The sequence below is a fragment of the Neopsephotus bourkii genome, unplaced genomic scaffold, assembly GCF_033783945.1.
Source record: "Neopsephotus bourkii isolate Nb327-2 ecotype Australia unplaced genomic scaffold, CSIRO-AGI_Nbou_v1 NB_1792, whole genome shotgun sequence".
Classification (NCBI taxonomy): Eukaryota; Metazoa; Chordata; class Aves; order Psittaciformes; family Psittacidae; genus Neopsephotus; species Neopsephotus bourkii.
The window spans coordinates 6,632,553-6,654,034 of NW_026902266.1; the positions used below are offsets into that span (position 1 = coordinate 6,632,553).

The 21,482-nt window shown below is 47.6% G+C and overlaps 1 protein-coding gene and 1 long non-coding RNA gene across 4 annotated transcripts in view; one reads left to right on the forward strand and one right to left on the reverse strand.

The window, feature by feature from the left end:
• LOC133206467 (uncharacterized) overlaps positions 1 to 21,482 on the reverse strand; it is a 232,818-nt gene that overhangs the window by 200,784 nt on the left and 10,552 nt on the right. The window lies entirely within an intron of this gene.
• CD81 (CD81 molecule) overlaps positions 1 to 21,482 on the forward strand; it is a 108,418-nt gene that overhangs the window by 12,242 nt on the left and 74,694 nt on the right. Inside the window, exons 3-9 of one of the 3 annotated variants that reach the window (XM_061342485.1) lie at positions 10,364 to 10,461; positions 13,362 to 13,436; positions 15,893 to 16,000; positions 16,915 to 17,013; positions 17,360 to 17,449; positions 18,114 to 18,179; positions 18,644 to 20,352. In XM_061342485.1, the coding sequence (XP_061198469.1) occupies positions 10,364 to 10,461; positions 13,362 to 13,436; positions 15,893 to 16,000; positions 16,915 to 17,013; positions 17,360 to 17,449; positions 18,114 to 18,176 (533 nt within the window). In that variant the 3' untranslated portion in view covers positions 18,177 to 18,179; positions 18,644 to 20,352. Of the gene's footprint in view, positions 1 to 10,363; positions 10,462 to 13,361; positions 13,437 to 15,892; positions 16,001 to 16,914; positions 17,014 to 17,359; positions 17,450 to 18,113; positions 20,353 to 21,482 lie in introns of those variants that run through there. The other 2 variants (XM_061342484.1, XM_061342486.1) reach the window with 2 other exon arrangements.

Genomic DNA, 21,482 nt, shown 5'->3' on the forward strand with positions numbered 1-21,482 from the left:
GAGGGGGAGCGGGAAAGCAGTGCTTTGGTGTCTTCTAATTTCTCTGTGTTCTTTCCCCTGCCCCGAACTTGGAGCTGTTTTGTTAAAAGCTGTTTTCTCAGGTTGTCTGCAGGAGAAGACAGATAATTAACACAGCTGGTCAGTGCATGGGAATTAACGGCAATGGGGAACTGGAAGAAGGAGGATGTGGGGAGCAGGGCAGCTACTAGGGTACTACACGTGATGCTTATCTGCCTTCAGCCTGCTGTGGGAGCAGGAGGAGAGGAGGGGTCCCTCCTGTCAGCTTCCCTTGCAGCCAGACTGGACCACTGTGGCAGCTGCTCTTGCAGCCTCATGGGCACAGGCAACTGTTCCCCTCTCACTTATCCATCCACAAGGAGGGAGCTCCTGGGGCTGGGGTTGCCCACAAGCAGTATTTCCCCTCCATTCACACTCTTCCCCTCAGCACCTTGGCACTGCATCCAATGAGTTGTTTTGTGTGCTGGCTTGGGAGGTTATTAAATGAGCTCTTGTTCATGGGCTTTTCCTCAGCACGGCTCGTGAATCCTCTGATCCCTAACCACTTGTTGCAGCCTTGGCTTTTGGCACTTCCATTCTGGCTGTGGACCCAATGCTCCAACAGATGGCAAGTTAACTGCTTCAGCGCTGTCAAGACTTAAGTGCTACCATGGATGGGGATAGCTGGAGCACCACACTTTTCATGCTTTTGTGATAAAGGGAAATACTTGCTCTTCATCTGAGCTAGGCTTATGATCTAATATGCATTTATTTGCTTTATTTGTAGATGAAAACCTAAAATCCTTCTTGCCCTTGTGTACCACTGCTCCTGAAGTGCTCTGGGCAAGGTGTTGATAGCAGGTCAGAAAACATTCTTCAAGTGAGCTAGAGGCATTACTAAGTTGGATGCTGACAACTGGTGAACCACTTCTTAGGTGTTTATCGACTGTACACTTGAAGTAACATTTAAAAACAAAACAAAACAGTGATTCAATTGGTTATGAGAGCCCGTGGGAAAAGGCTGATCTCTGCAGATACCTGTACAAGCTGAAGCAGTCTGATCTCTCCGCAGCAAGTTGGTGCTGTGGTGTCACTGGTTTTAAGAGCCCTTGGGGATCTTGAAGAGGGAAGTGACACTCACCTTCCTGCTTTTTTCCCTATCTCAGTGGGATAATAGTGAAGATAATGTGACAGGGGAAAGCCAGGTTTTCTGCCCTTCAAGGATTTGGTTATGTCATGCCCAGAGATGGTCACTGCAGGCAAAATGCTTTCAGGAAGATAGGGACAAAAGCCCTGGCTCTTGTCTGCCTCAGCACTGGGTTTCACACTTGCCCCTTTCTGGAGTGCCTGTGTGCTGGGAGCATCACTGGGTGCTCATCCCTGCTGTCTGCCCTTCCTGTGCTTTCCCTGGTGCTGCCTGACAAGGAGTGGAGCATGGCAGCTGGATGGCCTCAGCTTTGCTCTCTCCTGCCAGATCCAAAATAGGAAATCTGCCTCCAGCTGCTCCCAACAAGTGACAGGGTGACACAACCCATGGCTCCAATTAGCTCGGTCCTGGGAGTAGGGCCAGACGTGAGGAAGAGTGCAAAGGCACCCAGAGCTGGGGTGTGGTTTTCCGTGTAGCTCTGGGGGTGAGGAGGGGCACTGGGTTTGGTTCTGTTTAGCTTTTTTTGTGTTTTACTCGTAAATCCTCTCGTGAGCGGTATCCCAGAGCATGGCAGCACTGGCAGTCCTTGGGAGGTGTGCAGTGGTGGGTTAAGCTTGGCTGCTGCCACCACTCCCCTTTGCTTACCATCCTGCTGGGTATTGCTGCCTCAACAGAAAGGCAACAGGGGTTTATTTTTTTGTTTTTGGGTCTTTTCCCTAGCAACCAGACTGATGATTGTGGATCCCGCTGCCAAGCAGGTCAGGCAGCAGCAAAGCATGTGGGAGACAGCAATGGCTTTGGGCTGATTTGAAGGCAGCGAGTATGCCCACAAATCGGTGTGCTGCGGTAGCACTGGAGGGGAGACTGGCTAACAGGAATGCAGGCTCTAGCAAGGTGAATCACAGACTCCCTTCACTGTCTTGGTTTGTACAAATACAGTCTAGGATAATGATTTCTGTCCTGGAAATGAGTTTGAGCTGCTTTTCGTGTAGAGTGAGCTTGAAGAAATGGGCCAGAAGGCACAGGGATGCTTTGAAGTCTTTCTCGTGCATTAGTACACATGTGAGTTGAACCACAGTTGCATTTACACACTTGTCCTTGAAGTCAGCACAACATCCATTGCTGACAAGCATTTGTGGGTGTCCTCAGGGTTTTTGGAATTGCTGTCCTGAGGCTTTGCTGGCCTCAGGGGGGTCTGACCCTTGCAGAGAGGAGGGACTGCTGAGCAGCAGTGCACACATGGATAGGGGTCAGAATGCCTGCCTAAGCTTCCCCAGGCCTTGCCTGCTGCTCTTAACAGCTTGGGAGGGTGCTCTGGTCACTCTTGCTGCGGGTCCCAGATGTGGCCATGGGTGCAGAGCATCCCATCAGTCATCTAAACAGACTTGTGTGGGCTAAATGGTTATGAAGGAGCTGTCTCTTCTATCCATAATAGCTTTTTTCCCCTTAATTAGCCTTAATTGCCTCAGTCAAAACCCAGTGATTTCCAGGGTTTCAAAGAGGTTTTTCATTGCAGAGAGAGTTGCACTTCAGCTCTGATGTGTTGCTAACACTCTGGAAGCCAGCAGTTCTACAGTGAGTGTGGACCTGATGCGAGCAATGGGAAGTTCTTTGTTTCTCTTCATGCTCCTGTCCTTGTTCCCATCCCTCTTTAAAATATTAAGTATCTTTTAAAGGTGGTGCCAGCTTCTGTATATTGTGAGGTTAGGTGAAACAGCAAATCTTCTGCTAAAATTGTTGTGAAGGGGGTAGAAAAGAGCCCAACAGTCTTGGTCTCTAGCTCCCATAATAACCACTAGCAAAATAACACCAGTTTTGAGGTGCTGCAGTGATCCCTGTGGATGCACGCAGCTGGATCAGCACTAGTTCTTCTATCACCCTTTTCTGCTCAGCTTCTCCAAGGCCCTGTGTGTCACTGGCTTGCCAGTAGAGACACGAACTGCGGCTTATGTGCTCGGCAATGGAAACCACATCCTTGAACCACAGTGAGCAAAATGGATTACTTAAAAAATAATACATATATGGATTTTTTTTTTAAACAGGTACTTGCCTTTTTTCTAGTTGGAAATAGACTTTTTTACCATTAAGGGAAATTTAATTATTTAGTCGCATAAAGAATTAAAAACAACTGAGATTTAGTGGCTCTGGATTTTTTCTCTAATCACTGTCGGATCAACTGGATGTTTTCTGACCTGCTTCAATAATACTGGAGTTCTTTTTAAGATAGTTTTGAGGCAGAACACTTTGTCAGGCCTTCCTTCTTAAGTATCTGGCTTACCCCTTATACGTGACAATCTTTTTTTTGTGTGTATTCTTATTGCAGAATTCAGTTTCTATTACAGAAAACAACTTGTATTTAATTGCATGTTGGTCTACCTTTCTTGTGACTGGCTCCTGTGGTTTATTTACTCTGCAGACTAAAATTGGTTAAGATTAAGGTCATAAATTGATACCACTGGGTTATTTTGGGCTCAGATCCATCCAACTACAAATAATGTAGCTGTCCTCCTTCTTTGTCCCCTCCCATTGGCCCATTGTGCCAAAGGTGGCTTCTTGCTCTTCAGAGCTGTTTAAAGCTGTAGCTTTGACAGTTTTCCTTTGAAAACCTGCCATATGTTTAGGCATGCAAAGCCCACAAAAAATCGTCCAGCAGGACTTGGGCTCTGTCAGCGGTTGAGACCTCAGGACACATAGAGATGTCCAGAAGTGTTATAGGCTGAGGCAGCAGAAGATGGACGAGTATGTTCCAGTCTGGATCTCCTGTGCTGCACCACCATCATCCATCCGAGTCCTGGAGATGCACAGTAGACATCCTCCTAGCTCTCACAAGCATGCTGTTGTTTCAAAATTCAAGTCTCCCTTCAGTGTTTCCTGGGTAGGCTGACGAAATCTGACTCATTTTGGGTATGAGAGGACATTGTCTAAGGCTTTCCCCACGTCCCCCTTGCTTTTCTGGTGGTGGTGTGTCCTTTGCTTCCTTCTTGTCTTCTTGCAGACAAGGGCAGCATGTGAAGTCTTTCATCTCTCTGTGTGAGCCACACCGCCCCAGAAGAGTTCTCCATGCTTTGTGACCCCGTTGCTCCATCTGGAAGTCATTAGCAGCCACAGAGCAGCAATGTTTTTCTTGGGAAAGAGGGTGGATGGGAACAGAGGGGCTTCCCTGTTGTCATCATCCAGAAAACCTTCTCTTTTTCCACCCCCTCTCTCTTGCCCCACTTCTAAGACAGCGCTGTTGGCTCTGCTGGGCCAGTTTCACTGGGCGTCTGGACAAAGTGGCTGGGATACCCTCTCTCACTAGCTGGTGGTGCAGCCACCCCTACCCCATCTTGGAGGCACTTTCCGCTCCCTGCTTCTGTCTTGCCCCCAGGTTCCAAGGAAGCACGTCATGGTGGTTTTCTTAAGCTATGGAGAGTCTGTTCTTCCAGGATTGGTGGTGTGGGGTAGGATGAAGTCTCCTTCCCACCACCATCTGATGGTCCCACCCTTCCCTGCAGCAGGGGTGATGTGAGTGAGCCCTGTGATGTTCTGTGTCTCCAGGCCAGGAGCCATGGCAGGGTAGGCACCGCAGCCTGTCCTCCCTCCGTCCTTCTGAGGCTTGCAAAAGTCTGGCATGTGCAGTGTCCTCCCTGGGAGCCTAACTATTGGGGAAATAAACATGAAAATCTTTCTTTCCTTTGCTCTCAGCCCCTTTTTAAAGCACATCCCATGAGGAGGGCAGGCATGGCTTGGAGAGCTGCCCGGGCTTGGTGTGATGCTGGGGGGATCGTCTTTGTTTTGTTTTGTTTTCTGTCTTTTGCAAACATTGTCATGGTGACCTGGGGAAGAGACTGGCTTCCATTAGCTTAATGAGTTAAAGCTGCTGGGAGAGGGTCAAAATGGAGGGAGAGGTAGGGTGCTGCCTGGGAAAGCCCATGCCTGGAGCTGCACAGCATCTCTGATGGGAGGATGGTGGGGCACAGAAGGAGGGCTGGGTGGGGCTGGCCTAGTCCCTGCTTATTTTAGAGGGACTCTGCTGTGCTCATTCTTCCTTTTATTTGTTTTCTTATCATGTCCTTTTTTACAGTCTGTTTTTTTTTCTGCTTGTTTTTTTTCTTTCTACTTCTCAGCAGGGACAGGACATGGGTTTTATAGCCCTCTAGGCACCAGTTATGTTGCTTTAATGCCAAAGCAAGTACTGCCATACTGTCTCTTCCCTTGTCCCTGAACTGAGCATCCCAGTTCCTACCTGGTCTAGCGGCGAAGGGCCTTCCAGGGGAATACCATCTGTGTGAGCTGGGAACTAAGCTGGCCTCTTGACTGCTTTGTTTTTCTTTTCACCCTAGCCCCATCCAGAGAGAAGTGCTCAGTTACTTTACTGTCAGTCCTGGGTCTCACGTTCGGGGGCTTTCTGCATGACTAACACTTTAGGAGGTCCCTGCAGCCCAAAACATCACATGCCCTGGTTGTATCAGTGAAGGTGGGGGGGATGATGTTTGGTCCATTGCTGCTGCTTATTCTGATGCATCATGTCCTGATGCTCTTGAGTGAAGAGACGGTTGCTGTGCTACTGCTTTGAATTCAGACAGGATCCCAAGTCTCTCTGTAATAGAGGAGGTGAAGCAAAGACTGGTTGGCCCTTTTCCTAAAGCTTTCTGTTTTAAGGCTCCATCTCAAAAGGAGGTAAGGGGACTCCAGGCACTGCTTGTCTATGCAAATCCTTCTGACTTCCCAGCCCCAATGTACAGGTCCTGTGCCTCACGGTGTGCTTCGGTGGTGGCTGGTTGCGTGTGGCAGCTTTAGTAGTCTTGCTTACTGCTGCCTTATTGGAGAAATGTGCCGCAGGGCAGAAATCACACTGTAGTGTTGTTCAAGAATTTGGAGGCACGTTGGTACTGTGAACCTAGAAATCATTTGCTTACTGTGCCTGTTGCTGCAGCTCTGGCTATTCCCAGGATTACCTGTTGCTGCTTTGGAGGGAGCTGCACGACTGCAGGCACTGCAGTTTGCATTTTATACCTCTCTAATTCTGTTTGTTTATGGCCAGCAGTATTTCTTGTTTGAAAACCCCTGAGAAAGCTGCAGTACAAATGAGCTGAGAAGTGGCGTGTGAAAGGCAGATGAAGCCTTGCTCATGCAAAATTGTGCCAGTTTGGGTAGAGCCCTGAAGGGATGAATATGGCTTTGGTGAAGAGTTTCTCACCCAGGACAGGCTAGCAGCAGTTAATCTTATATAGTGGGGAGGCTTGTGCTGGGGTGAGGCTGCTCTGACTTTAAGGAGGATAATGTGCCATTCAGGGTGGGGATGACAGGTGCTTTGCTCACAGACTTGGAGCCCAAAACCACACTGTCCGTCACGCTTGCTGCCTGCCAGGAATGAAAGCTAAGATGTGTCAGGCTTATTTCTGGGAAGAGGGCTTGGTCGTTCCCATCTGGGCTGCGATTGCTGTGAAATAGCCCCCAGCTGCCTGGCACCCAGTCTGGAGGCAGAGACACCCCCTCAGTCCCATCCCTTGAGGAGAAAGAGGGGTGTGGGAAAACAAACACCATCCAAAGTCTGTGGTTGGGTGCTTTGGTTGCTTTCGTTTGCTTTTCAGTCTTCAGCGTGGCATTTCTGTGGAGAAACACTGCTAGCTTTCATTGTACAAGATGCTATTGTTGCATTAAATATTTTGTGTTTGTTTTTAAATAAACTCCGGAGCAGAGTCCTGCTCCATTGCCTCCCAGGAGGCTGTCGTGCTCTGGTGGTGCTCATGGGCAAAAGGCAACTCCATAACAGCCACTTGTTTGTGCCTGGGAATGAAGCTGGTCTTTATCCCAAAAGCCTTCCAGGGTTTTTTTGTGGTTTTCTGAGTGCAGGCCAGTCATTGCTGCCTGCTCCCCTGCCTGGATGCACATTCCTGCTGCTCCCACCCCTCCAGTCGCATCCGCTGGCCTCTGCTCAGGAAGCTGCACATGGTGCACGTCTTCTTCCCTTCCCTCCTTTACTTCTTGTTGTTTGCTTGCTAGACAGCAGTGCTGGCTCTGGTGAGGAGTTGACGAAGCATGAGCTGGGAGGGGAGCAGGAAGCCAGGATGTGTGTCACTTGTCTGCCTGAGGTCTGCATGGCCTGTCTGGGGTGAGAGTTCAGCAGGTTGGGTTTGGTTTTGTGCTATTGAAGCTGCACAAAAACCAGCAAGAAGGAAGTGCAGAGGCCTTCAGAAGACTTCTATAGAATAGCAAATGTCTCTGTTCCCTCTTGGTCTCTTCCATCAGTTGAGGTTCTTGCTGGGCTTTTATCGCCTACTTTTCAGAGCAAAATTTTCCCAGCCACCAGTGGCTCCTGCATTTTCCTGATGATCTCTATATAAGACAAACATTTTTGACCCAACAGTCATTCAATGGAACAACCTCTGCAGGGCCATGGTAGAGTCCATCACTGGAGGCTTTGGGGGTATAATTGGTCAGGGAGCTGGATAGTCTCATTTAAGCTCCTTTTCTCACAAAAGGTTTGACCAGGTGATCTTTCAAGGTGCCTTCCAGCCAAGGTAGCTCTATGACTCTGTGATCTCCTGCCTATATTTGTTCAGCCTGGAAGTTGCCTTTGTTTATTGTGCTGAATCTGAGAATAAAATCTTCTCTGCGGCAGTGACCTGGTTGTTGGGGTCCCTGTGGCATCATGCTGCTTGGTCTCCAGATGTGCTACATCTGTGGTTAGCATAAATACTGACTTCTCAGATGTTGAAATTACTTGCCCCCAGCTCAGCTTTGTCTCTTCTCTGTTGGCCTAACGAGAAGAAGTCAGAAGCTGCTGCACTCAGGGATGAGAAAAGTTGATTTTCCCAGAGCAACTTGGTATGAAGACTCTCCTGTGGAGCCACCCAGTGCTGTAAGATGGAGAAACCTGAAGCAGTTGGGGTTGAAAACCCAGACCAGCAGCATCCCTGGTACAAGCTGGCGTGGTGAAGGCTGGTTCTTGGGCATTATCAGGTTCTGGTGACAAGCAAACCTCTCTTTTTTAGAGACCACTACCAATAGGGTGTTCTTGAAATAGCAGTTATGTAGCATCTGAAAATCTCTATTGGTCTCTCTGGGATTTGGCAGGCATCCAACATACAGCCTTCATTTCACAGGATGCGTTCATGTCTTCCCATCACCCCCAGCCCCTTTGGGGCCCTCTGCCGCACTGCTCACCACTCTGGCTCTCTGCCTGGCTGCCACCACCGCTCCACCTCACATCATGTCCAGCCACTGGGATAAAATCACCCAGTTCTTCAGGCAGGCCCACAGAACTTCAACTGCTGGCCTGTCCTTTCCAAGAAACTCTCCTGGGAGGCATCTTCTGCTTGTGTTTTCCTTTTCTTCACACCTTCAGGTAAGGAGGTGTCTCATCCCCCCCTTGAGGCTCTTCAGCAGCACAAGTACCTGTTGGGTTTTTGGGGCTGCTGGGTGCTGCTGAAGCCCGTTGAGTAGACATCCCTGCCCTTCTGCCAGCAGTGTTTCTGTGAGGATGTTGGTGTCACCGGCCACAGATGCTGTCAGGTTTTGTGAAGAGGGGCTTCCTGCAGGGTCAGCACGTTCCATTGTGCTGGCGCTTCCCCTGCAGATGGCTTCCTCCCTCCTGTGGCACCTAAATATAGCGCAAGACGTTGTGCAAGCATGGTGCTGGTGAGAAAGGCCATCAGGAGGGTCCCAGCCAGAGCTGCTGGGGTGGTGGTTCCATCACCACCTCTCACCGTATTGCTCCTTCCATTGGCAATTGCATTGTTTCGATGCTGGCGACTTTTGTTTTAAAGAGGGAAGAAACGGGAGTCAAAATTCATCCTTTCCCAAGTTTGACATATCCATGAGGGGATTTTAAACAAGTCAAGGCTGTTGTTATGTATCTGTTTGTTTTTTTTTTAGAGAAGGATTTAACTTGGCTTAACTCTGCTCTCAGCACGTGCTCTTTAGACTTTGCGCTTCAATTATCAGAGATTGTTTAAAAGGTAGAAAGATAAGAAAAACCTTAAACATGAAGGGCATGTACAGGCAACTGCCTGTAATCCTGACCTCTGTTTATACTTCAGTGTTGTTCCTAAGGGGGAGTTGACAGACTGATTAGTAATTCTGAAAGCATTTTGACTCATAGCAGAAGAAAACATTTCATTGGAGGGACGTGTCTCCCAAGCACCAGCGAGATTCAGTGTTGTTGCTGTTACCTCTGGATGCCCCGTCTATGTTTATTCCCATCATGACTTCTCTTTTTTCCCTCACTGTCAGTTAAAAATGGTGACTGCAGTCTTGCCTCATTTGTAATTATTTCTTTATTTTTTTGCATGTGTCAAATAGCTTTTGGATGGAAAGTAGGATTCACTTACAGAGGAGTGGAACCGCAATACTTGAGAGTATTAATTAACCAAAAAATGCACTAAATGTATGGGGTACACCAGGAGAAAGCTGTGGTTTTGGGAAAGCAAACAAATCTAACTGAGCTGGGAGTAGTCACCATGGCCTCGCCAGTCTCATGATTGGTGAGACCATGGTGATTACTTGCTACATCGGAACTGAGCCTTGAGCTGAGCTCTTGTTTCCTGAATCAATAAACTTTCATTCCTATGTTTTTTGAGCTCCCACACCCAGTGCCTTGTTTCCAAGCTTTGAAGCAGTTGTGGAGTAAGATGGCTGTACAGATTTAATAAGTTGAAGTGGAATGTCATCTTCTCTATAGAAGAACTTACAACAAACAAAAGCCAGATTATATTAAATGAAGCAGAGATGCTTAAGCAGTGCTTTTCTCTTAGTTTTGTGGCTCATCTGTCTTTAAAATGTTAGCTGGATAAATTTGCATGATGTTTAACAGAAATAAACCATATGCCTTATTGTTTATTTTAAAGATATGCTAACTAATCATTTTCATCTCCTCTGCTTAAAATATTTAAAACAGTATGCTATGGGAACTCACATACTACAGGCTTGAGGAAAGCCTTGTCTTGCCTGCTGCATCCTCTGCCTATTACTACTTGAGTCCTCTGTTTCCTGATGGTATGATGGGCTTTTTAAAGCTTTGTTGTTAGCAGCCTCATACGGTTTCAGACCCGATCTGTGTTGTGTTATGTTGTATTGTTCTACTATGTCTGCTGCCACCTCTGCTCCTGTCTCCCAGGCTTTAATTCTGCACACATGTAATTAGGCTTCCCATGAGCCAGAATGGTCACCCAGGAGCTGGGATGCTGCTGTACAAAGCTTTACAGTAACGCTTCTGCCTCTCACTCTCACTTGCAGGAATCTACATCCTCATTGCGGTTGGAGCTGTGATGATGTTTGTGGGGTTCCTGGGATGCTACGGCGCTATTCAGGAGTCTCAGTGCCTTCTGGGAACGGTAAGAGGGCAAAGCTTGGGATGCTGCTTGGCAGCTTGGTGTCCTGCCAGGCAGTATGTGGCCATGCTTCCCTTGCTGGAGAATCTTCCAACACACGGGGCTGGGAAGATGTATGAGCACAGAGATGGAAATAGCTGGTCTCTGCAAGGAGCATGGTAGTGCTGCTTGGCTGAGGGCATCTCTGCCCAGCCCACTGAGCTCTGGCTCAGCTGGCAGGCATGCTGCAAGCTCCTGCTTGTGCCTGGCTGCAGTACAGAGGCTGAAACCAGCAGCATAGCAGAAGAGGTGCAAACAGGAAGAGCCTATGGGATTAATTTTCTGTTATGTGTGAACTGCCCCCCCTGCTTTTATTTCCCCCCCCCATAGTCTGGCTGTCCAACCAAGCACCTACCAACCCTTTTCTCTTACCTGCTGTCCCCTACAGCTTCTCCTTTCACTCTGTTTTAAGGCTGCCTGTGACAATTCCAGTTCTTTTAAGGTGTTATTCACTATTTTTATCTGTTTGGATGAGAACACAGCAAAGATTTCCCACAATATCTTAGTGAGGATGTCCCAGAAAATCCATTACTGAAGTGCTGCAGGCGTCCTTGATGTGAGGCAGCAGCTCAGGATTCCTGGCATGGGATGAGCTTAATTGTATAAACTGTAGCCACACCAAAAGCCTTTGCCTTGGGGGTAGGTAAGGGAGACCTATTTATTTAAAGCAAGTTCTGACGTGTAGTTCAGCTTTAAACTCAATTAAAAAAAGAAAAAAAATAAGAAAAGGGGGTAAAGCAAACAAAAAAAGCCCACAAACAACAACACCAAATGGGAAGGATTTTCCAGCACTTGGCTTTGTTGGGCTGGAAGATTCTTGGTGGTGGTGTAGTGACCCATGGGTGTGGGGACAGCTGGGACAAAGGGAAACGGAGCTACTTTGCCTGGCTTTCGCAGCTGGCTTCACCTCCGATTGCTTGTTTCCCAATAAGAAGGGAGTGCTTCTCCCCAGCTTTTATAAAGCACTTCTGAACACTGGTGGATGGGAGTTGCATTAGGAGTTTGCAGGCATTATCACTGAGCTGAGAAGAGGAGGAGCCCATGCACAAATCCGACAGGGGTGGTTGTAGTAAGGTCTGGCGGCTTTGGATTATTGTTTTTGTTAGCACAAGTGATTACAGAACCTGAATTACCCCTCACTCCCTCCTGAAGTTGGAAAGAGGATTAGAAGGGCAGATGGTACAACATAGCCCAGGTCTTACAGGGAAACTGGCTGCTTTGGCTGAAATTAGCAGCTCTGTGTGCTCGCCTATGTTCGCGCACACCTTGGCCTGACAAGAGAAGGCTGGAGACACCTCATGGTGACACTTTCCACTGGCCAAGGCTCCCACCACACTCCAAGGACATTTCCAGGCAGTGTCCTCAGGGTGTTGCAGGAAACAGCCGCTTCCCCTCTCCTGCAGCCAGCCGATGAAGTGACTGTAGCCTTGCTGCAAAAGGGAAAAGTACCAAGAAGTGCCAAAGGCAGCATGAAAGCTGAGCAGCAAGACCCAAGGAAGGCAGGAGGGAGCCACTCAACTTGGAGGGCATATATGACCGCTTGGCCAGAAACACAGCTGTATTCACATGGTAGCAAGCTGCATCTCTGGTGCTTTGCAGCCAGCTTACAGAACTTCTGCAGGAAGTTGTACCTCCAGATCTGGGATAAAGGAGACATCCTTCACTGGAGGCATCCTTCACAAGCCCTAGTGCTTTACCAGAGAATTACAGTGGCATTGTGCCCACAATTTAGGGTGATGTGGCTTCTTGGGGGAATGTGGGATCCAGTCCCTCAAAGATGGTCCAGAAGATTCAGGGATATATAGGTATTTAAATAGTTGTTTATCTGGGGACTGGATGTGGACGTTTTAAGTTTTTTCCTACTGTCAGGTCAATAGTCCTGTTTCCATTTTGCTGATAACCCTTTGCTCTTGCATGTGAGAGCCAGGTCATTGCGTCATTCTGGAAACTCCCATTTATTCTGTTTGTGAAGAAAATGTGTGTGCAACAGAGACTTCCCAGCAGTCAGGGGCTGTTGTCCCACCCCATAATGTGATTTTGTCTTCCCCTAACTGCATTCATCTCTTTTGCCTTTTTACTTCCATGGCAGTTCTCCCACTATGGGGCTTTTCCCAGGAAAAGTCACCGAGGGTGATGTTATCATGGAGGTAATGTTAGCTGCATGTGGAGCGTGCCTCTCAGCGCCTTCTCACTTGACTCTGATGTATGACCTTTATGGCTTCCCATTCCCAGTCTAACAGACTGAGCGTCACAACGTGTTCCTGAGATCTGAACGAAATGATGGTGGGAGGCTTTGGGGGAATGGCAGGGAGGAGTGCTGGAATTGCACAAACAGGGTGGGACTGTGGGAAAACATCAGTGTTAGTATTTATGCAAAAAACTGCAGTAGCCTTGCAGGGTAGCAGATGCCAAGAGAGCTGGCCATAAATCACACCCTGACACCATGCAGCTCCTCAGCAGCTGAAATGTTGCTTTTAAACCTGCACTGGCAATTCGCATGCTTGGGGCATCTGTAGCAGTGCAAGAAGCTTCTCTGGATGGTCCTGCAGGTTCATGAAGAGGAGAGATGTTTCTTGTGGTGCGCAGAGCATCCTCATCCATGCCAGTCCCTATGTGGGAAGGGCTCTGCTAATCCCTGCTCAGGCACCCCAGTGGGAAGTCTGGGTGTGGGGTGGCATCTGGTTTGTTACAGGAAAATACGTGTGGGCTAAGCATGTTTATGAGTGATAAAAAGGTTTGAAGTCAGGCGACACCTTGTTCCTGTCTGTCAGTAGAAGTGCCACTCCACACCTCTGTCCACCTAATGGTTGTTTTTGCCTGTAGCCAGTTATGTTAAATGTACCTCTCTTGATTTGTCTTTGCAGTTCTTCACTTGCCTGGTGATCCTGTTTGCCTGCGAAGTTGCAGCTGGAATCTGGGGATTCGTCAACAAAGACCAAGTAAGACACCTCCAGAGCCTGCATTTGTGGGACTGGGAGGCTGGGGCAGAACCACAGCAGATCCCAGCACAAGCTGTTTTGCTCATGAGCTGCTCCCAGACGTAGATTAGTCTGATGCTAGTCCCTGCTCACAGGGACTTAGATTAGCTGCAAGACCTGGGCAGGTCACCTAACTCCTCATGGCCAGGCTGATGAACTTTAAATGTGAGCACTTGATGGTAGCAGCTGCCCCTTACAGCATGTAGTGCAATGTTTGGAGTAAAAATAGCCCTTTCTCCCTTGGGTCTCCTCCTTGCTGCCACACTGTCAGTCAGAGAGTGAGTTGATTCACGTATGAAGTCATGAAGGAAAGCCATCTGCACATCCTAAGTGTCAGAGAGCAAAGAGCAAACCCAGCCACCTGGCCCTGAAGGGAGGGAATGCTGTGTGGAGGGAGCCTGCGTCTGTGTTAACAGGGTTGCTTGGTGCTTCCTGCTCTTTGCCAGTATCACATAACCCACTTCTGGCTGTTGGCCAGCCAGGACTGAGATTGCTTCTGGTTAGTAATGCTGATAAGTGCATGCATGAGGGGCGGAAGTTTCTGTCCCAGGCACCCTCCAAGGGACTGCTCAGATGAGGTCCTCTGGCCAGAAGGGGGGTAACTAAAGGGTAGTACTTAAATGGCAGCTTTACACCTTCTCTTCGCTACAGTCTCATGTGCTCACACATACTGAGTTTGGTCTTGAAGAGCAAAACAATCAGTGTATGAGAGCTGTGGCCATGTTGCGGGCTGGGTGTTGATCCCTCAGCCATTAAGGCTTTGCACAGAACAGAGGTTAGAGCAGGAAATGTGTTTACCAGGAGGTGTAAACTAGACATGTAAGTAGGTGGTGGCCTGCTCAGCTTTCACATGCATGTAGGCTGCAGATGACCAGCTCAGCCATGAGTGGGAACACCCTTGTAGTCACTCACGAGAGAGTGCATGACTTCACCAGAATAAACTCTTCCGTGGCTAAACATATTATGCAGGCAGGGTATGTTTCCTAGCAGCTTTGGTGACCTAATTAACCTTTGCAGAGGGGCTGCGTTTCGTGGAGGTGTTAGTCTGTGAATCCTGAAGAGTCCAAGATGTGCAACAGCAAAAAAGGCAGAGCCTGAGTAAGGAGGCAACACCCCCCTCCATGCATGTTGCTTTCCATCCTGGGGAGAAGGTGCCTGACCATCAGAGCGTAAAGCTGAGGAATTTAGGATTTGCCAATACAAGAGTGGTGACTGCATTCCCTAAAATTAATTTTGCAGTTTGAAATGAACAGTGGCAGTCTGTTGGTGTCAGCTGCTTTCACAGCCTGCATGATGAATGGGGCTGGTTAGAAGTCCCTGCTCACAAGGCAGGCAGCTTGCTTCACCCCACTGTGGCCGGAGATGTCTGGGGAGCAACACTGGCCACCAAGAGCTGCTCCCAGCAGGGGCTTCATTCCACCTGGGTTTGCAGCCCCTGGGGGGACAGGATTGCTCTTCCACAGATGCTTTATGTAAAGGATGGGGAGGCAAGAAATAGGATTATTAGTTTATATTTTTCATATACCAGAATCAAATGCTTTGAGTGGAGAACATTGCCCTCCAAAGCAAACTTTTTTGAGCAGTGACAAAGAAATGCTGGGATAATTGATTGAAATCATGCTCCTTCTTGCTGCTGTTTCTTTTGTTGTGTGCTAATCCAGCCTGCACTGCTAACAGCAGATGTTCTTGAAAGCATTTTCCCTTCTGTACTTGCTCCTATTTTTTTTTTGTTTTGCTTCTCTTGCATGTCCTCTTTTCATCTTTCTCTCTCAAATTATTGGAGGGTGTTAGAAGAGAAGCCACAAGGCCAATTTCCCTGAAAATGAACCACCCAAATGAGGCTTCAGTGTCCAATACCCCCCAAATTCCTGCAGACAGTAAGCCTAGGTGCCCATACCTACTGCAGCTTTGCTTGCACACCCCACCTCCTCCTGACTTCCCCAGCATGTCCTGCCTGCTTCTGCAGCCTCAGTGAGACATGTGTTACCTGCTTCCTTTGTCTCCATGTGTCGGGTGTTTCAGAACAAGCTGTTTCTGAGCCAAACAGCAAATCCACTTGGGCTGAAGGCTGTCTCAGATCTTGTGGCTCACCCTCTGAGCCTTGTCTGTCTTTGCCTGATAGAGAATGCTCATGGAGCACTTGGATGGCGCTTTCTGGAACCTCCTGAGTGGTGGATGAGGTTCTTAACATCTGCTGCTCTTAACATCCTGCGGCTGGAGGGACTTAGGTCCTGTGAAAGACAGGCCTATTTTCACACACCTGTGCAAATAAATGGGGTGCAAATCTATTTAAAAACTGCTCTTCTACTTGTGCGTGCCATTGGAGGGAACCTTTCCCCTTCAGACACTAAACCCATCCACTGGATAGGTTTCCTTCTCCTCTGCCTGAAAGGGAGTTTTTCTCTCATCTTTCCTAGATAGCCAAAGATGTGAAGCAGTTCTACGATCAAGCATTTCAACAAGCGCTCATGGCAGAGTCAGACGCAAACAATGGCAAAGCTGTGGTGAAGACCTTTCATGAAACGGTAAGATGTCACTGGTCTAGTTGCATGCTCTGCTCAGGCCACATGCAGTTGGCCAAAACACCTGCTGATAGATAGGATCCTGCATGCTGTGAATGACACCCAGTTAACTTCTGCATGTGGTTTGTCAGTGGTAAGCAATGGCTGTCTCTGTGCACAGGCTGATCCTCCCCACTGAGGCAGAAGCAGTAAGCAGTCCTCAGGCGGGAAGTGAAGGCAACACTGGATTTTTTGATGCTTAGGAAGTGGATCAAATGTGTTTGTGTTCTCATCACTGGGGTTTTGCTGCCTGCTTACCAAGTAGAAATCTCCCCTCCATAGCAGTTTCTTGCAGCCAGAGGAAATGAGAATGTGGGAGGAAGGAGGATTAAAAATAGGGGTCAGGAAAATGAATGGGAAAAGCAGGGTCGAAAGCAGATGGTCCTACATGCCTGTCAAGTTTGCTGTTCTCACATGTCAAGAAGCAGAGTTGTGCCCTCTTCAGTATTCTGCCCTTCACACTGTGCTGGGAAGTCTGGCTCAAGCTCCAATTAAGTGGCTTTTCATTTACCTCAGCACCCCTGATTTAAGTAAAATTAAATGGAAGAAAAATATTGCTCTAAGGAACTATTCCCAATACTTCCTCTGCTCAGCAGGAAGCAAAATCTCTGGAGAGAGTTGGGTTCACTCTCCTCCAGGATACCAACATCAGCTCTGTCTGCCACTATGGCAGGAAGCAGCTGTATTTCATGGGAAGAAAAAATTAATTTGGAGAGTTATTCCCCCTCCCTTGTTTTCCCCTCCAAGATACTTCCTCAATTGTGGGTAGCTTCAAGGATATTTAATGGTGGGGAGAGCACTGCATGAGTGTTTGCTGTCTCCTAATGATGTTTTTTTGTTGGGTTGTTTGGGGTTTTTTTCCCCCTCTCTGTATATAGCTGGACTGCTGTGGTCCTGATAATGTAATAGGAGCTACCGCTCCCCTGTGGAGAGAAGACCTCTGCTCAAGAAAGGACTCCATCCTGAAAACCTTTGAGGTGGGCATGGTTGCTTTTTGGTCAGTGCAGCTCATGTGAGGAAACTTGGCTGCCAGGGAAATTTGGGGATTTATTGGGAATTAGGTTCAAGGGTAGAGATTTAATTTGTTTGGTGATGGTGTAGAGGGATGTTGGAGGTTCCTGTCAGTTCTTCCTTTGCTGTTCCTGCTTGAGGGGCTGACAGGCACAGAGGGGTGAAGTCTGGTGGGAAGTCCTAGAGTCATGACCCAGGAACATAAGTGGGACTGGAGGAGGTAGACCTGCCTCTCTGGGTACCAGGGGCAGGCAAGGGGCAGGCAGGCAAGGGGAGAGCAGGCTCTCTGACCAGCATGCTTTTCTGCTTCAGACTGTCAACTGCCACAAAAAAATTGATGAGCTGTTCTCCGGGAAGCTGTATGTGATCGGTATTGTTGCCATCGTAGTCGCCGTGATCATGGTAAGTGTGACTGTGTGGTGCCCTGCTGTTGCAAGATGGGAAAAAGCCACCTCAGGATGCCCTCATCCTGTTCCAGCTAGGCTGGATCCGTCCCTCTCCTCCACATGCCCCTGAGGCTCAACAGCAGTGGCAGCCCTTTGCACGTCATCTGCTCTGGGATGTGGCAAGACAAGGCTTTGTCACCCCTCTGCGGGGTTGGGATGTTAGAACAGGCTCCTGGTGAGCACCTGCAACAACCCCGTCCAGAAGGGCAGAGCACCACTGAGGGTCTTCTCTGCCTCCAAAACCCCATGTTTCTCAGGCTGCCATGCTTTGTCACTGCAGTCTGCAATGGGAGGGGATTTGCATTCTTTGACATGGTGGGATTGCTCCCCAGTGAGCAGTGGGTGGCATGGGCTGGTAACCCAGTTTGTGTGCAGAGGCTGGGTTGTAATACCTGGGGGGACCTTGAAGCATTTGCTGCATAGCTTCCATGCTTGCAAAGTGCTGCCAGCTGGAGGGGAGAACATCCTCTTAATCTTGAATGACCAACTACTAATGAAAACTGACTTGAAGACACAGGACCTCTGCCCTTGTCTTTGGCATGAGAGTGCTCATATGGCATGAGGAAGCTCCTGCATTGTTCTGGTTGCTGCCTCACTGGTGCTGCTATGTCTCCCAACAGATCTTTGAAATGATCCTGAGCATGGTGCTATGCTGCGGCATAAGGAACAGCTCCGTCTACTGAGCCGTGAGAGACGGGGAGGGGAAGGGGGGAGCAGGGCAGATGGCGCTAGAGGGGACTCCAAGTGCCACCAAGTGACCATGAGACATTTCAACAAAAGACAAAGAAAACTATGTATATAAATACTTCCATATTACCGTACAGTACTCACCGTTTTTATTTTGAAGTACTTTTTTTTTAATAAATGAAACTCTCCCATATCCTTGTGGCTGAATTAGTTACACATCAGTTTTGTGTGATGGGGAAAACAGCTGTAGCAGGAGATGAGTCCTTCCTCCCTCTTCCCCACCCTTTGTAATTCAGAAATAATACTGGCGGAAGATGTACAGAGGAAAAAGCTGCAGCCTGTTACCAGAAAACTTTGCCTTGATTTTTACTCTCTTTTTCAATCCCAACTTTTTTTTATATACATAATTGGATGCTGAAGCAGAATTTAGCATTTTTGTTCATTTGTACTCATCTTTTCCTAGCATTGCCCCACCTCCCTGGGAGAGTGGAGAACAAATAGCCCCTGTCGCCTCCACGCAATGTGTTCCAGGGTAAACGCAGATGTATTGTTCCTCTCCAACCTGTTTGTATTAATATGCCAATTCGTAACAGAAGTCATTCTTAAATTTTACTCTCTGATGAGTGGGAATGTCTTTGGCTTTTGGGATTTTTTTATTGGATTTTGGTTGTTTGGTTTTTTTGGGTTCAGCTATAACTTTATAAATTGGCTCATTTTCATTGATTCACTATATTGAAGGGTCAGTGTCTAGGGGTGAATTTTAGTTCCAGTTTTTCAAATATAAAAAAAAAAAATTGGGTCACTTTTAACCTTCTTCAGTGTTATTTTATAAACGTGTTTTGGGGGGAGTCTGGTTGTGTACTAAGTTTCTGCTGTTAAGCTAATTCTTGCATACGAATGATATTGGATAAAAGAGGAAACCTTTTTTTTTAAAAAAGAAGTCCTCAACCTTAGAAATCCTGCATTTACGTATTGCAGGATGATGCTTGGGGGTTCCCAGCCATATGCATATGTGTTTAAAATATCATCTTTGCATCACTCTCTTGTGTAGTTTTCCTTGCTTATATTGTTGCACACTGTAATATTGCTGGGAAATTGTCATAACCTGATCTGGGGAGAAAATAAAACAGTTTATTTTTAAGACCTTCCATTTACATCAATGGCAGGAGATAAGCTTATCAGAGCAAGGGAATTGAGGATTTTGGATTGTACCAGGTGAAACACTTTCTTGTAGCCTGGTAAGCTTTGATTGCTAATTCAATGTACGTGGCTTCTGTTGTATGCCACTCCACTACCATGTAGATAGAGGGGGAGAATAACCCAGGAGCTATGTAATAAAATCAGAGTATCTCTAAAAAGATGATCTATATGTATAGTTCTATAGATATATATTTTTAAGCAAAGCCTTTTCCTTAGCCATACAAGCACTTGAGCTGGAAATTATAGTATCTCTTAGCTCTCTGCCACCTCGAAGCAGATGAGCAGAGGAAATGAAACCAGTGATCACCATCCCCACTTCAGGAATATTTCTGTTTTCTGAAAGTATTTCACTCTCCCCCTTCATTGCAACAAAGAGCTTTAGATAGGATAGGGAGCGAGACCTGTGGTTATTTTAAATGAGTATCTTATCCACTGCACATGGCTGCCATGGCCTTTGCCACTACAGGATATGAAATTCCCGCACTGGGGTAAACTGATCCATTCGGAGGCTTCCCTCCCCTTCCCCCCCCCCCCCCCTTCCTCTTCCTACCTTTTAGTATACAGGGCCTTTAAAAAGCATATAGGTAAAAAAAAAAAAATATATATATATATATATCTCAAGTCGTGCTGGATAAGAGGAGGAAGTGCTTTAGCATTACTTCAGATTGAGGGGTTGGACATAAAAAGATTCAGCCTTAGAAATAGCCTTAAAGCAACACTGCCCTGAATGTCCACACTGTGCACATCAAGAATGAGACGAGTTTTGCAGTAGGTGACACCTTCCCAGTTCCCCAGTGTAGCTCCTTCGGGTTATGTACTCTGTTCTGTGGCTATATGTATATGCATCAACCAAGCATGGGTGTTTACATATATGTGCATTGGGATTGTTAGCATACAGAATGGATGTGTAACTTGCCGCCTTTTTTGTTGAGTGTTGATAAATGTATATAAATATGCCATTAAGCATTTCAATTTGTTTTCTTTCCTTATACCGTTTTTTTTTTTATATTGTTCAGTATTCAGTTGATGCTGCACATGTAGCTGGAACTCTGTTTGAAGACAGACTGGGTCTCGATGCAGGCTCGGTGTGTCCTTGGAAATGTAGCTTTAGGAGTCTGGGTTGTTCCAAGCAGGAGCAGTAGGGAGAAAGCGGCAGTTGGAGAGAGGGAATCTGAGAGCTGTGGGAGGAAGAAGAGCAGGAAGTTAGCTCAGTGTTCCACCTGGACTTTAGTTTGCTTGCTGGCTTATTTCAGAGGTGATTTGTCACTGTGGGGAGCTCTAGAGGCAGTTCCCTTGGCCACCTCCTGTCTCTATGGCTGCTCCAGGAAAGGTGCTGTGGGAGGGGAGCAGCCAGTGGCAGGGAATGTCGTGGGAGAGGGCAGAGGAGTTTTGCAGAGAGAGGGTAATGCTTTCCATAGAGTGGTCATCAGCTGTAGCAGGAGGGTCAGCCCTCGGAGAAGAGGGACAGAGAGGCCCTATTATGCTTAAGAACTGAAGTAGCTGAGAAGCCCTCACAGAAAAACACTACTGACTTGGGTCTCCACTAGTGTGGCCTCCTGTGAAGCTGGACTCGAGTTGAAACAAGCTAGAGAGGGAACTGTGAAGGGCTGAGGGGACTCCCCCTGTTGGAAGCGCTCAGGATCCAAAAGAGACAAGGCTCTCCTGCCAGTTGGTCAGTCCCAAAGCTGGCTGAGATGAAGGAGGAAAGAACAGTAGGTAGGACCCCTGCCTGGCTTCAGACCCTCTCCTGCATACCTGCACATTTGTGTGTGCAACATGGGGTGTCGTTCTGCTCCCCTACACTCCTAAAAAACAAACTATGGATGAAATTGTGGGCTGTAAGTGCAAACCCCTCCTCCCTCTCCAGGGAAGCATCCTCCTGGACCTAGTGACTGCTGAGAAAATGGCTGTGAGCTGAGGCAGGGAGGAGGAGAGAGACTGATGGGGGAGAGTCAACTGTCCAGGTCTGAATTGAAAGACCACATCGAAAAGTCAAACAGAGCTGCTGACAGCTTAACTGAATGCTTGGGATTTTTTCATACTGTGGAGCATGCCACAAAGCAGTGTGTTTAACTTCTTTCTGCCTTTTTTTTTTTTTTTTT